Source organism: Micropterus salmoides, unplaced genomic scaffold, assembly GCF_014851395.1.
Source record: "Micropterus salmoides isolate LMB-PRFRI ecotype aquatic unplaced genomic scaffold, ASM1485139v1 Ms_hic_scaffold_11, whole genome shotgun sequence".
NCBI lineage: Eukaryota > Metazoa > Chordata > Actinopteri > Centrarchiformes > Centrarchidae > Micropterus > Micropterus salmoides.
This window is the reverse complement of record NW_024040152.1, coordinates 27,808,513-27,822,949: the sequence shown is the minus strand read 5'-3', so window position 1 is coordinate 27,822,949 and position 14,437 is coordinate 27,808,513. Positions and strand designations below refer to the sequence as shown.

Sequence of the window (14,437 nt, the reverse complement as noted above, 5' to 3'; positions counted from 1 at the left end):
ACATCCCTTCAAATCGTGGACCCTCGGTCACTCCACTGGGAGCATTTGAAATTCCTCCCAGAGCTGAAACATCAGGCTTTTCCTCCTGTGTTCATAACCTCACAGCCAGAACCAGGCCGGGAGATAATGATGATAATACGTTTAAGTCCCAGGAACACCGTGCCTTCAATGGGATATGATGACCTCATTATTTCTCATTAGTCTCCCTGAGGCACCTAGATGAGGACTTTAAAGGTGGCCCAGAGGTTAATCCCAAAGGGAGAATGAACCCACTCCCCTGTATCTGTTTCTGGAGCTGCCGGACAATCTGCCTAACTGCAGGCACGGCCAGTGAACAGTGTGGGAGCTTCTCCAGTGTTCCAGATAGCCTTTTGCCAGATAACTGGACAAAGGATAAGTCATAGTGATCCCTTCCGACCCTCCTCATTCTCCGGTGACCTCTCACCCTCCAGCTTTGCCTCCCTGCATTCTAAATCCCATGGAGCCACATTGATGTGTCATACACCTCATCTGTCTCACACAGTGACATTATTACTTATCTTCTATTTAAAAAACAAGATTTCTGAGCATTTGCGCCATTGCCTTACCACATCTAATACTGAAACCAACAGTGTTTTTTAATCAAAACCATTGTGAAGTGCTACTGCTGGTGACAGGATACAGATTTTCGCACATATGTGTTGCTTGTATTTACTGTCAATAACTGAGGATTGCACAACAACCCCAGTGCTTAAGAGTACTGCCAGATGTTCTTGTTCCCCCTCTTACTCTTTAAATTTTTTTGTGTTTGGGAGCTAAAAGTCTCTCAGGTGATGACAGGCCTGGGAAGTGTGAAGGGCAAAAGACAGCTTTGTGCTTTCCAATTAGCTTTGTGATTTATTAGTTTGCTCCCTGTATTGGGCTTGTATCAAACCCAAGCCATACTGATTTCGTTTCACCAAGAAAGAAGTGGATGAGAGGCATAGAGCTTAAAAAGGACAGCAAAATGCATTCTTACCCCCACCCCCCGATGCACATATTCCACACCAAAACCTTTACAGCACAGCGGAGATCCAAGACATATTTTGAGATATTAGATAAAATGGAGCAAATGTGTGGGGTTTTCGGAGTCTGAGACTGCAGGCCTTCCCTCAGACAAAGCTTGGGAAACGGCACCCCCCACCACCACAGCTTTAGTTTACTTGGTAAGTTTTGCTCAATTCCTCCATGCCTATGGAATCATGATTATATTATTTGATCCCATAGACACTCAACATTTGAGCCAAGATAACCTTATATTGCTGTTTGACATAACTTCTGACAACACCAAATAGTTAAAAAAAAAAAAGATCTGTCCCAAGGCTATTCTATGTGATGTCCTTTTGATAACTAATGCAATAAGTAATGTAATATTGTTTCACTTGCATTCACTGAACCTACCCGGAAACTGTTGGGGAGGCCCGCTTCAAAACCCCTGAGCTAAATAATATCAACTGATTGAATTCATAGTATTAAACTTATGTGAGGACACATGACTTTCCCAAAGAGAACAGTGATCTGTGGTCAGTGTTTCTACGTTTTTCAGAACATGGAGTACAGCTTAATTGCAGAGTGGGTCTATCTCCAGCCATATCTGATTGGTATGTGTGTGTTTGTGCATATGTGTGTGTGTGTCCATGGTTTGTTTAGACTGGTCGGGAAAGCGTGAGACCAGAGTGAGTGGGCAGAGGCCATACTTTAGGGTTCAAAGTAAAGCGGGGAGGGACCCCCTCGTTTTGGAGGAATGTCGAGGAGGAGGCCTGATGGTTAGCTGGAGATGGTGTAATTAAGGGGTGTGATTGTGAGAACCTTCCCTTCCCTGGGCCCTGCAAGGGTCACACATAAAAGAGCAGTCCTCAGCCTCCGTCTCTCTCACATGTGGAAAATCACTGTAACGCAGGTTTACGCGTTGAGAAATGCACATGCGCTAAAGACTGGTTGCGTCCCTGACACAATCCGAGGAGCAGATGACATCCTACCTGAGAAGCCCCCCTGCAAGCAGTGGGAGACGGTGGCTGCAGGTTATAGATTTGCGGTTTCCCTACATTGGAACCCTATTGGGCAATAGGGCCACATAGAGCTTCTGAGGGGCATCATAAATTAGACAGCTCTGGGAGGCTCCTTCTAATCATGTGGGCCTGTGCGTCGCCCTGTTGGTGTGGTTGTTGTAATTTGGCCCTGCCTGATGTGCTATTTGCAGAGTAAGAGCTTGATGACACATTGCCTTTCTTTGCAAGCGCGGCACTGCGTGTCATGCGCAAAGGCAGGGTGTGGCGTGGGAGGATAAGTGTGCTGTTGTGTTTGCTGACTAAATGCATCTGCATTTGTTTGTCGAGGCGGCCTAATATGTTGTTGTCCCCCATGCACCCCACTTCCTAATACACCAAACCCCTTTCATTTCGTAGCGTCCACACAGCTGGCCAGCGTTGTGATCATGAGAGATCATTCACACTTTAATGAAACCCTGACTTCCCAATATTACTCAGTAATGGAAACAGACAAATTGTAGCAGTGTTGAGTGATAGGACAGCATATTATGAACACTGTTCAGAGCCCTAATATGATGTATTCTTCCTGTTGCAGCACACCTTTAGTTGAAAACATGTGAGCTTGTGTGTTTGTATCCAGACTGTTGGATGTCTGTGGAAATTGTTGAAAGAGGTCAGCGTGACATAATCCCTCACCATCTCTGCTGTTGCGTTTTCACACTGTGGATACGCTCACTCTAAACAAGAACAGGAAGATAAAAGAAAAATCTCTGTCAGGCAAAACAAGTTTTCTGAAATATACTTGAACCCCAGAGAGAAATGATTCACAGGACATCTATGGTTTTTATTTTTTTTGCAAGAGAGACAGTGTAATCCTTTCAAGAATCCCCTTTCCCAAACCCCTTAGCTTTCGATCAACTCCAGATGAGAGGGTTGCTCAGACCCTGATGACTCTCCGCTTTCTCTCCTTCTTCCTCCAGGGTGCAGGATAGAGAACTGTGAGTCCTGCTTCAGCAAAGACTTCTGCACCAAGTGTAAGTCAGGTTTTTACCTACACAAAGGGCGCTGCTATGATAAGTGCCCAGAGGGCTTTGCCCCGCTGGAGGACACCATGGAGTGTGGAGGTACGTGAAACAACATGTACAAAACATAAATCAAGTTTTAAGAGCGTAAACAATCTTGTCTTTTGCAACTTTCTTTAGCTGTTAACATTATTTTATAATGTGGCCTTCTTATTTTGGGTTGAAAAACAAGCAGTCCAACTGGGACCACACACAGAGGTTCCCAGTAAAGCTCCTTCACACTGTATTAAAGCTTGACCTGGGGTCTTAGAGTTGCCTCTAAATTTCACTCCGCTGTGGTTTCACTGCACATCACTGTTTCTGTGTGTCTCTGCAGAGGGCTGTGAGGTGGGCCAGTGGAGTGAATGGGGAGCCTGCACCAGGAGAAACAAAACCTGTGGCTATAAGTGGGGTCTGGAGACCCGGACACGGCACATTGTAAAGAAACCACCCAAGGACACAATACCCTGTCCCACCATCGCTGAGTCCAGGATGTGCAAAATGGCCATGAGGCACTGCAGGAGAGGTAAGGATGTTATACAGCCATATGTTGATGTGTGTGTATAGAGATATTCAGTCAGTCCCAATTCCATCCATGTTCACTTTAAAATTTACACTGGTGAATATCAAAGAAAGCAGCCCGGTTATCCCATAGCAGAACTCTTTCCCACTCTCAGCATTCCACCTGTTTCACGCAACCCTTGTACCTTGCGTTCAGCCTTGCTTTTTCACCGTCTGCATTTTTGAGGTGCACAGTGTCGTATCCGTGCATGAAATATTGGTTGTTTTTTCCATGACGGCCTCATTTCAGCCAGAGCTCTTTTTCTGAGGTATACACACCCTCCAACCCCCTTCCTCTCCTCAGTGGAATTCTTCAAAGTACGAACTGCAGTTTTCCTCAATGGCTGTCTCTGTTTCCTCCAGTCAGCTTGAGAGATATTTGTGGTGCACACAGGATGTCAGACCATTAAATGAGAAGTCAAATCTGGAATTTCTTTGTGTGTGTGAATATAGCTAAGGGAAATATTTTTTTCAAAAAGTAAACTATTTCTCTCAGACAGTACAAACACGCCATTTGGGGTGATGGCCTCAGAAGTCTTTCCCTTAATGTACTTTTACGTCTCTCATAAACTTTGGATTAGGATAGGCCAAGTGTAAATATTTAATTCACCAAATAAGGAAGCAATTACAGTGGCAGATATCATTCAGGCTGTCAAAAAAAAAGAAAAACCTTGTTTAACAGGAAGAGGAAAATATTCTATCCTCGAGGATTTTTCTCCATTTTTGGCCTGGTGTGTTAAATTGGACGATCATTTAGTGAAGTGGTGAAAGAGTAAATAAACTTGAAATAAACCCTGATAGTTTCTCATATTTCAGCACTGCCATGGCTGTTGCTGCTCTCTGGGTTGGAAACTGTGATTCCATGGCGCATTTAGCTACTAAAGCCCTCCTGTTTCTAAGGGAAATTCTCCCCAACCCCCTCTCACCTTTTTGTGACTTTGCCGTGCCTGCTTGACCTTTTCCAAGAAACTTTATGACCTTCCTTAATTAAAATTTGGCATTGTTGCACATGGTTACTGATGTTAATTATCTTAAGAATGATGTCTCTGATGGGAGGTTGTTGTGAAGTCTAAATTGAGTGCATAGCAGGACCCTTCTTCTTCAGTCCTTTAGAGACCGGCAGCAGACTCCCCATGTCCATCTTACTTAAAGCTACTGTTCCCTGGTGATGTGGCCACGGCAAACCTCCCAGTACAGTTCCTTATCCAGTGACTGAGTTACATCTCTGTGGAAGATCAGTGGCCTGAGCATTGCGGTTAAAAGCTGTCTGTAAAAGTGTCACTGTGTGTGCATCTTGTGAAGTGCTGCTGCGGCCCGTTTAATAAAGGTACATTTCAGACTTAGGCATGTGTTGTTAATTCCCCACTGCTCGACCGCTAGTGAAAAATCCCCACTTGGCAAAAGCCAGTGAAATGCAACACTCCTTAGTTCAAATAAATACAATGTAAAAATGTAAGCCGCTGAAGTCAAACAGGAGGAGATCCAGTGCCGTCTCATGAGAGCTCAACTGACTGACATTATAAAATAATCACTTCCCTTGAGTAAATAATAATTATAAACTACAGTCCAATGGGACAAGAGGCCTCCCTCTGAAATGCAGGTGATCAGGAAGTGGAGGTTCAAGAAGTGGCTGCAAAAGTTCATCGTGAAATACCTTGGTAGGTGACCTTTTAAATAAATACAAATTTCAAGGACTTTGCAAACTATAGGTCCCTCGTACTACTTAAAATTACCAGGCTTTGCAATGCAGTATGGTAAATGTTATCTCTAAATGAAATCGAGAATTCTGTAACCTCAACATATTGATTTTATATTCAGAAGAAAATATAAGAAGTCGTTATGATGATCACTGGGAACTTAAGACAGTCTAAAAATGAACATTTTTATCAGCTCTTTTCACCGGACACCAGACACCAATGTTTAGGATAAGCATAGGATTATATAACTGCAGGCCGTAAAGATGCTGTGGATTAAACAGAGACAGGAAATAAGCAGCATGGACTGCAGGTATACACTATTTATGGAAATGCTTATCTGATCACCCTGGCTTGCATTTTTACATATATACGTATTTGAATTACACTGGATGTCGTCTCCCAGCTTGGCCAAGGCGCACAAGAACAACATGGATGATCTTCTTGTTTTACCTCTGTGTCGGCAAGAATCTAATCCCTCTGTAAAACACACACAAGAAAGTAAAGCCCAGATAATGTCAAGAGGAGAGGCATTTTCACAGCAAACATGACGAGTTGTGTAAACCGTGTCTGATGTGTTCCGTACAAGATGCTGATCAGTGTAAACACTGTATATCATTTGCACTGCTGGGATTCATTTGCTGTTCTCAGCCGGTGTTTGTCAGAACAGCGGTGTCCTGATAAAACACCCTATCCTGAAAATGGCGGCGAAAGATTGTGTGGAGCTCATGGACAGGCAGAATATGTGGTGGTACAATGTCACAAGCGCTATTTCCAAGCAAATTTTAGGCAAACTTTTGAAGTTTGGCAATAATAAAATGTGAATTCTCCACCAGCTGGGATGCACGGAATATTTAGGTACTGTTCTCTAGGGACTATAGCGGCGCTTAAACTAAAATGGACATCTGCATGTATGAGCATGCAGTAAGGCTGTAGTGGACAGATATTTAAAAAAAACTATTTCAAAGCATCTAAAGCCACATTGAATAGTTTGACCTGCTTGCTTGTCTTTGGCAATGAGATTAAACAACTGCACCATTGTTTATTATTTGGTGAAAGTGTTCCCATTGCTATTAATCACATTACTTCCGAAAACATCAAGTGATTGCAAAACCTTATGAGCAATGCTCATGAAAATCTTTGTCAAATTCTACCATTGTCACCCAGCTGTTTAATTTCCATGCATAATTTTCATATTTTGCTTCAATGGAAAATGTTCTAGACAATCTCTAGAGGAATGAGGAAGTCTCGTCTCGTGTCTCTCGTGGCTGCTTGACTAGCGCGTATGGCAGGCATTTGCATTGTACCCTTGAGACGGTAAAATGCTCTTCTACCCTGTGGATCCCTGGAGTGGTGCTTCGAACAGGCTATAAACAATAAAGAGACTTTATTAATAGCTGCTCCGGCTGTATCAGCATTGACAGACTGGGCTCCCCTGTCTCTCTGTCTTGTGAGCTAATGGGAGGGGAGGAGGGGAAAGGTAAGGAGAGTGATAACACTGCAGCCCCCGGCTGTTCCAATTTGATGCCATAAAGAAAATCCCTACAGAGATTTCCCAGCAACGCCTGTCATCAGATTCACTTGATTTATAAACGCATGTGACAAGTTCGATTCCTCTTCCTTATTTTTTATTAAGCCCTGCGTTGCCTATCAGTCCATCTGTGTATTTTCCTTGCTTTCTCTCACCCACCCACTGTACTATAATCTTTGAACAACAGCTGCTTCTGCCCTGTCAGTGACATTAGATGTTGTGTAAACAACTTAAAATGTTAAACCTCTTGAAACTCTTAATGTAATCCCTGATTTGAGATTTAAGACGGAGTAAAGTCCAACACAAACACACCATTGCAACCTGGGCTAATTTTCGACAGTTTTTCCAAATCGGTTTTAGGATTTTCAGGTGGCACAAAAGTCTTTATGGTGGCAGGCCAGAGTGACATTTGCGCAGCTCTGCTTGCATGATTTGTTAGTAAAAGTAGATTCATTTAAGGGGCATTTGTATTGTAGGAGGCAGTCAAGCGCAAAGTTAACCCAAACAAGAACAGAAGTTTTACAATATGAAGTTATGGAACAGTAAAGATTTATAGCGTAGCAAGATTTGGAACTGAAAACAGAAACATGTTTAAGATCTGGTTTTCCAGAACAATACAGTTTACAATCTAAGTGCTGCTACGACTGCCTCTACTACACCATGAACACTCACAGTCACTCTGCTGACCTCATGGAAAGAAAAAGAGGCAGAGAAAGATGGAACGTATAATGATTATATTTGGCCATTGGATTATGTACCTGTGCTTGGAGAGCTACAGGCCTTTGTGGGAGTATTGATCTCCTGTGTGTGTAACCAGAGAAACCCTTTCTGCTGTAGGGCTCGGCCGAGGCCAAGCCCTCCATCCCATCATTCATCTGAGTGTTTGGATCCAGCCACCACTAATACTGTCTGTCATAACTTCTGTGTGCAGTTTGTGTTTATATTGTAACTGTGATAACTACCTCTTGCAGCCATGATGATGCCCAGTCTATTCCCTCTGCCATCAATTTGAAACCTTGGAAAAACACGTTTTGTTACACGTTCTGTGGCTGAGGTGTAGAAGAGGATAAACCCACATAGATCATTTTCCCACCTCATCACTCCTCCGTAGTGTGACATCTAAAGGCCCTGCAAAGTCTTTGTCTGTATTTAAGGTCATTAGACGTGACAGAGAGGCGGCACTTGTTTAATTTACCCCACGAGCACCTACAGTCTGGTGCAGGGGACAAAAGTAAACCCAGATCCGCCCTGGATCGACCAGACCCCATGAAGATTTGGTTGACTGGTGGGACATACGCCAGGTTCTGTCTGAAGCCAGTCTGGTAGTGCGGTGAATCCACAGTGCTCTGGCCCTCCTGGTTGTCACCGTCTGCGAACCATCTGCTCCAAAGTCTCTGCTCCTGTAAAACGATGTACAGAGCAACAGTGACTGCCTCAAATCCGCTCTGGAGGAAGCTCAACCGCCTTGTCTGTAGCACCAGCCGCTCGAGACACCAAACAATTCCGGTTTCTGGCAGTCTTTGCATACGAGCAAGCAGTTAATGCGCGTGCATGCGTATGAGTGTGTGACACACAATTTTGGTGTTTATACTCGCTGAGCCAAGAGGTTTAAGCTCTGGCAAAAGATGCCATTCACTTCTGAGCATTTTAGTTACGCACTCAGCATGATCACATCTGAATCTGGCCTGTGTTTGGCTTGGAAACCCAGCATCCAAACACATTTCTGGATGTGTTTTTGTCAGATGTAGCCATCTACCATCAGGCCAGTTTTTTTCTAAAACAGACGCACGCTTTCTTCAGGCTAATTGATTGAGCATGTTCGGACAAACGGCAGCTTGAGCCACCACTCTGAACCCTACCCAAAGCACTTTAAAACAGAGGTTTGCACTTCTGTTCTTTCATGTACTTATCTCATTATTCCAATTAATGTTCCCCTTGTGTGCTCAATGGAAAGTCAGGACTTTTGGAAGGGGGAGGTGGTGCACAGATGACAAGTCCCCCTCTGATTTCTGCCACAGTAGAATGATGGGTGGTGATTAACTGCGATCTCTGGCCTGGGTAATATCACGGACAATCCGGATCAGTTCTTCCCGCCAGCAGGAGTGGAGTGAGGAGTGTTTTCCCAGGACAGAAGGAGAGCACTAATTGGCAGCCGCCCTGTCATAGTGATTATGTGTGCCTCGCACCACAGTCTGTTGTGACTGGGGGAGCCACGGCTTAATCTTCATTTAATAAGGCCGCTCCATAGGGGCTGACACAGTAGCTGGTGAGAAGGCCTCAGAAGGACCCTGCCTCCTTTGGACAGCATGGATGGCCTGGCTCCAGACACAGGGCCCGGATTGGTGTCTTACTGGGACCCCCAGCCACCCACCCACCTATCGCACAAGCTTGCATCATTCATTAATTTAATTAAATGCTGCCAAAATCTGGTTGTTATGATAAAAAAACTCATGTTGGAGTATGGAGCCCCATGCAGTGAGTGCTTCTGACCCCATATGTTGCAAACAGAAACATAACGATGATATCCTCATGTTGCAACTGTGAAACTGTAAAGCTGAGATGACAGAGTATTTTGGAAGCTTTGTTGTGCTGTAGTGAATAAGAGTATGGGTGAAAAGGAAAGACACATCAACCTGTCATTGACTTGGCCAGGTCTCCAGCATCCCAATGCCAGTGGCAGTTATGGTCACCGCTGCGGTCACAGTCACAAATTAACACAAGTTCTGTTTCAGCTATCCCATATTTGCAAATCACTCACATAGATTATCTCCCTCCCCCACCGTCTCCACTTATGTCTCATATCTCCTCCTAACCAGATACAAATTCATTATCTGGGCTCATGTCTGGACAGGCAATCAACACTTGCTTTATGCTGATGTTCTCAAACCAAACTCTTTATTTTTCTGCCTCTCGTGCAGTTTAGTGGTGTAAAATCTTCCATCGGAGGAGAAAGTCATTACTAGTAGTCTCTGAGACTTCCCTGCCTTGGGTACAGGGCTTCCAGCAGGGGTGGGGGGTGTCTCTGATTAACTTCCCACTAAGTGCCCCTGCTCTCTGACCAAAATAAATATGGCTGCTGTCATTTTGTCAGCAACTGTCTTCAGAGAGCAATATTTGAAACACCCCATGATCCTGCTAGCTTTTATATGGAGAATCCATCGTCATGCCACAGGCATGAGCCATAAACATGTGGAGGCCTTTCAAAGACTAGGGGGTGGAGGGATGGAAGGAGGGAGGTGGAAGAGGAGGGGTCAGTAGCGCTCACTGCATGGGGCTCCATACTCCACATTATTGTCATCTGGTCTTTTCCAAGCAGGAAGAAAGAGGAGGGGTGTGATTGAAGGTTTTTTTTCACACTCTTTGGCCCAGTTCAGCTGTGGTTTTGCTGAACTACTTTACTTTAACTTTGTAGACTTATGTACGCACATTAGATACAAAAGTCCTCTTATTTGTTTGACTCACTTTATAATGACGTGTGCATTGGTGGTAATGCTATTCCACCAAATCCAAGCTAGCGGATGTAGATATCTTTCTAGAATACATTTTGATGTTGAATAGATGTGCATTTGACAGCCATGACAACAATCTGTAGGGTTTTATGAAATCAAGACATAAACGGATCATTTGTAAGCTTGTTCAGTGTGACTTTGTCAAAGAGGAGGTAAACTGCTTTGGTTGTGAGGCTTCTGTTGCTGTCTTCTGGCAGAGGAAATGAGGCATATGGGCCGACATCAACAGCACCATCAAAAACAGACGTACACAAACAAACAAAGTGGCAGTAAACTGGAGGGGGATAGAGGGAGGAGGAGGAGGGGGAGATACTGTACAGAAGTGGAATGTTTTCATGTTCTAATGCCTCACAAATGGAAGCTATTTCCCCCCGCTGAGCAGTATATGGGCTGATATTGCCCATGACACGATCAGGGCCATAAAGCACACCTTCAGTGAACGTTCTTTTGTGCTGTTACACTCTGTGATGTTTTTTTTTTTACAGCAGTCAAGATAGGGTCTGTGTCTTTACAGGGATGGATGGCAACAGCTTGTGATGAGATCTTTGACGTAGGGTTTGAGTCATAAATGGGGCTCTTTTACAAAATATCTGACGACTACCAGCCAGAGATGTCCTCGATATGATGGAGGTTTGCCTCACAGTTGGTGACTATTTCCTTCTTTTATATCAGAAGGCTGACCAGAGATATCCATAGAGTGAGTGTTAAAGGATTTTACACAACAACTTCAGGGGTGGCAATCTGTTAAACCTCTAATGAAACTTCCTCACCCTGCTTTAAAAATTGTAGTTAGTGTGGGTTTGGAGTGTGCTAAGATGGTATAAATGTAGTTTTAGAGGCTCTTCCACATTGACAGGCGTAAAATTCTAGACAACATTGAATTTTTTCTTTGTTGGAAGTTTTTGGAAAGTTGAAATATCAAATATCAAATACAGGCAACATATCATCTGTTTTCTGCTTCAGTCCAGTCAAAAAAAGTGCCTATATAATGAAGTAGGCTCCTGTGTCTGGGTTTCTCACCTCATATTTAGATAACCCGAACTGGTCAGAGTTTGATCGTGCTGCATCCTTGCACCTCCTCTCTCTGTCTGCCAGACCTCCAGTCCGGCACTGCTGCCAGCTCTCCTCTGGGCCGCAATGACTTTCATCTCCACATCTACACCACACCAGGCAGATGAGGATGCATCCACACACGCACACTTACACACACACACATTCACTCAGCCAAAGTGTGAGACACACGTAATAGACACCGACAAACAATAAAACAGACCTCACAGGCAGAACAAGTCACCACATTATCTGCTCTTTTCCTCGTCCCTGTTTATATTCTCTTTTCCTGTCTTGCACTCGAATGACACTCTCTCACTCGTGTATCACATATCACAGTGCGGGGCTGTCTGAGGAACAACATGCATGCAACAGAGGAGGATGTGTTCGCATGGCGCACATTGTTCAAGGCAGTGCTGCATGCACTAGAGTCCTCCCTCTCCAGTGGTCTGGCTGGAGGAGAAAAGAAGGAAGGCGAGGAGCTGAACGGGGGAACCTGAAAACATCTGGTGCACAGTTGCACTGGCTCAGCCACCAGAATCCCCTCTCCTCTCCTCTTCTTTCCAACCCTCTCTTTCTCCATCTCTAGCGGGTGTCTTTATAGAGACATTACAGCTTTTTATTACAGTTGGGGATTAAGAGAGAGGCAGTGGTTTCTGACCCACTCATGTCCATGAGCGTGGACCCAGTGTACAGACATGCAGACACAACAAAGCAGCAAGTATAGGCCTGCCGGCCTTTGGCTGCATGTACGTCTGTATGTCTGGGTTTTTCTGTGTGTATGTGAACTAACAGTGACAAATACAGGGGGGGTGCAGACTAAAAGCAGAGCCATTATAGTGGTAAGTAGAGGCCAGGGCCAACTTACCAAGGTTGAAGAGCACTACACTCCCATCCACACAAAAAAGCAAAACACTAAGGTGATGTCACAGTTTCAGCTTAATGGAGCAACTACTAGAACAAGTTATTGACCTTAACACATTTTCTCACTACGTAAAACACAAGCACCAATTAGTTAAGACACAAGCCTGTCTGCAATTTCTAACTGCTTATTTTTCGAGTTGAAAGATAAGACCCTAGTCTGCAGCCAGTAACTATGAACAAGTTATACACCTTGAATTTAGGGCTGGGCGATATGGCCAAAAATGTTATCACGATAAAATGATATATCACGATAATTATATATATTTGATATATGTCAAATCATTATTTCTTTCAAGTTTAAAGGCTGATTTTTGCTCCTGAGGGAAAATTGAAGAAACCAGATGGTTAATTACGTGGTTAAACTTTTCTTTATGGTCAGAATGTGACAAACACTTGATGCCAAACAGTGGATCACTTCAGAAGTCTGAGTTAGAACATTTAAAACTATTATCTTTTTCAACAAATATGATCAGTTAATATTTTTTTCAACAAAATAAATATTTTAATAGAAAAATTAGGTGCTAATTTGTTTGTGATTCAAATGAATTAAAGCCGATATAATGAACATTTATTATATTGCTATTGAGGAAAATTATATTGCGATAATTATCATTATTGTTTTATTGTCCAGCCCTACTTGAATTTAAACACATTATTACCTTCTAAAGTTGATTTGGCTACCTTGTTAGCAAAGAGATGCCTATTTACACATCCAGCGGACATGAAGCAACATGAGCATTCGTTTAGTGTTAATTTGATGACAATTCATAGACATTCAGCTTTGCAAAAGAACCTCTGAAGAAAATACCTAAACTAGTCGCTAACTTTTTTTCTTTCGTTCGGTGCTACACAGGTAGCATTCAATGGATTTATTAGAGCTTTATTTCTGATACTGCCTGATGCAGTTGAAAATGTAAAACCAAAACCAAAGTAAGTTTGAAGACACTAAAATGCTCTGACCAACACTTTCCACATTGAACTTCAGACCCGTTGCTAATATAAAAACAATAACTGTAGCAGCTTTAAAGTAGAAACGACAATAATACGTGTTCTTTAAAAAAAAACATGGTCTTTGCTTCTTCATGATTTTCATTGAAAAAAGTAGGCTAAATAACAAAATGGCAGACAATTTTTTAAAAACCTTTTTTATTGACTGGGCCTATCGTAAAGCGTAGACTTTTGTCTTTTTAGCAGCATTCAGCATTTTATGATGTGCGTTATAACATAGGAAAAGGCATTTCGGGCAATTGGCTGGACTAAAAAGAAGGCTCACACAGTCTGTTGCAGGCCACATGGTGGCTGAAAAACTGACATCCATAGAAAACTTTGGTCTCAACTTGAACTGGAGGATCTGCAAATTAATCCTGTGCACGTTGTTATGATCCACTAAAGTTATGCATGATACGAGATGAATAAAGGCCATCTTGACTGTAAGGGACAATTGAGTGAGATTCAACTTTTCTTTGTTTGGGACGGATGATGGAGGTAGGGAGTTCTTTTTGTGGTGTGTTACAACAAAACGTTAAAACAAAATGCTTTAAATAGATAACATGTTTAAATTCCTAAAACTTAATGGCCCGTTTATTGTTTCCTTAAGATATTATAGTTTCAAAACCATTACACTATTCTATGCAAACTGAGACTGTACGACACAACACTTTGTGAAAAATGTTACACTACTACAATACTATTTTATACAAAAAAAAACAACCTTTCTCCCCTTCATTGCACTGCTCTCAAGCACACATGCTGGACACACAGCCTGCCATGCACTCCCTGTTCCCCACCCAGATGCTTTGGTTGTTGCAGCCAAATGTTAGTAAATTAACTGACCAATTTGTTGAAAATATTTAAATTGATTTTTAAAATGTAAAGAATAGAAATGTATGGAACAATATGTCAACATAAACTACAATAAATTGCATTTAAAATATGCAGTTTTTTCACATTATATAGTCATATACTATAAAATAACCAACATGAGCGAATAATAACATTTTCTTGGGCAGGTAACCCCTTCCTAATCTGGGACACTCACATTCAGCAGGTCTTTTACCCATGTCTGTAGTTGTTCATTTAGTGGTATTCACAGCCTTTGCAG

At 42.8% G+C, this 14,437-nt stretch overlaps 1 protein-coding gene across 2 annotated transcripts in view; it reads left to right on the top strand.

Moving 5' to 3' along the window:
- rspo2 (R-spondin 2) overlaps window positions 1–14,437 on the top strand; it is a 58,198-nt gene that overhangs the window by 28,721 nt on the left and 15,040 nt on the right. For both annotated transcript variants that reach the window (XM_038712090.1, XM_038712089.1), the window contains 2 exons: window positions 2,987–3,130; window positions 3,405–3,593. In XM_038712090.1, coding sequence (XP_038568018.1) covers window positions 2,987–3,130; window positions 3,405–3,593 — 333 coding nt within the window. The remainder of the gene's footprint in view (window positions 1–2,986; window positions 3,131–3,404; window positions 3,594–14,437) is intronic.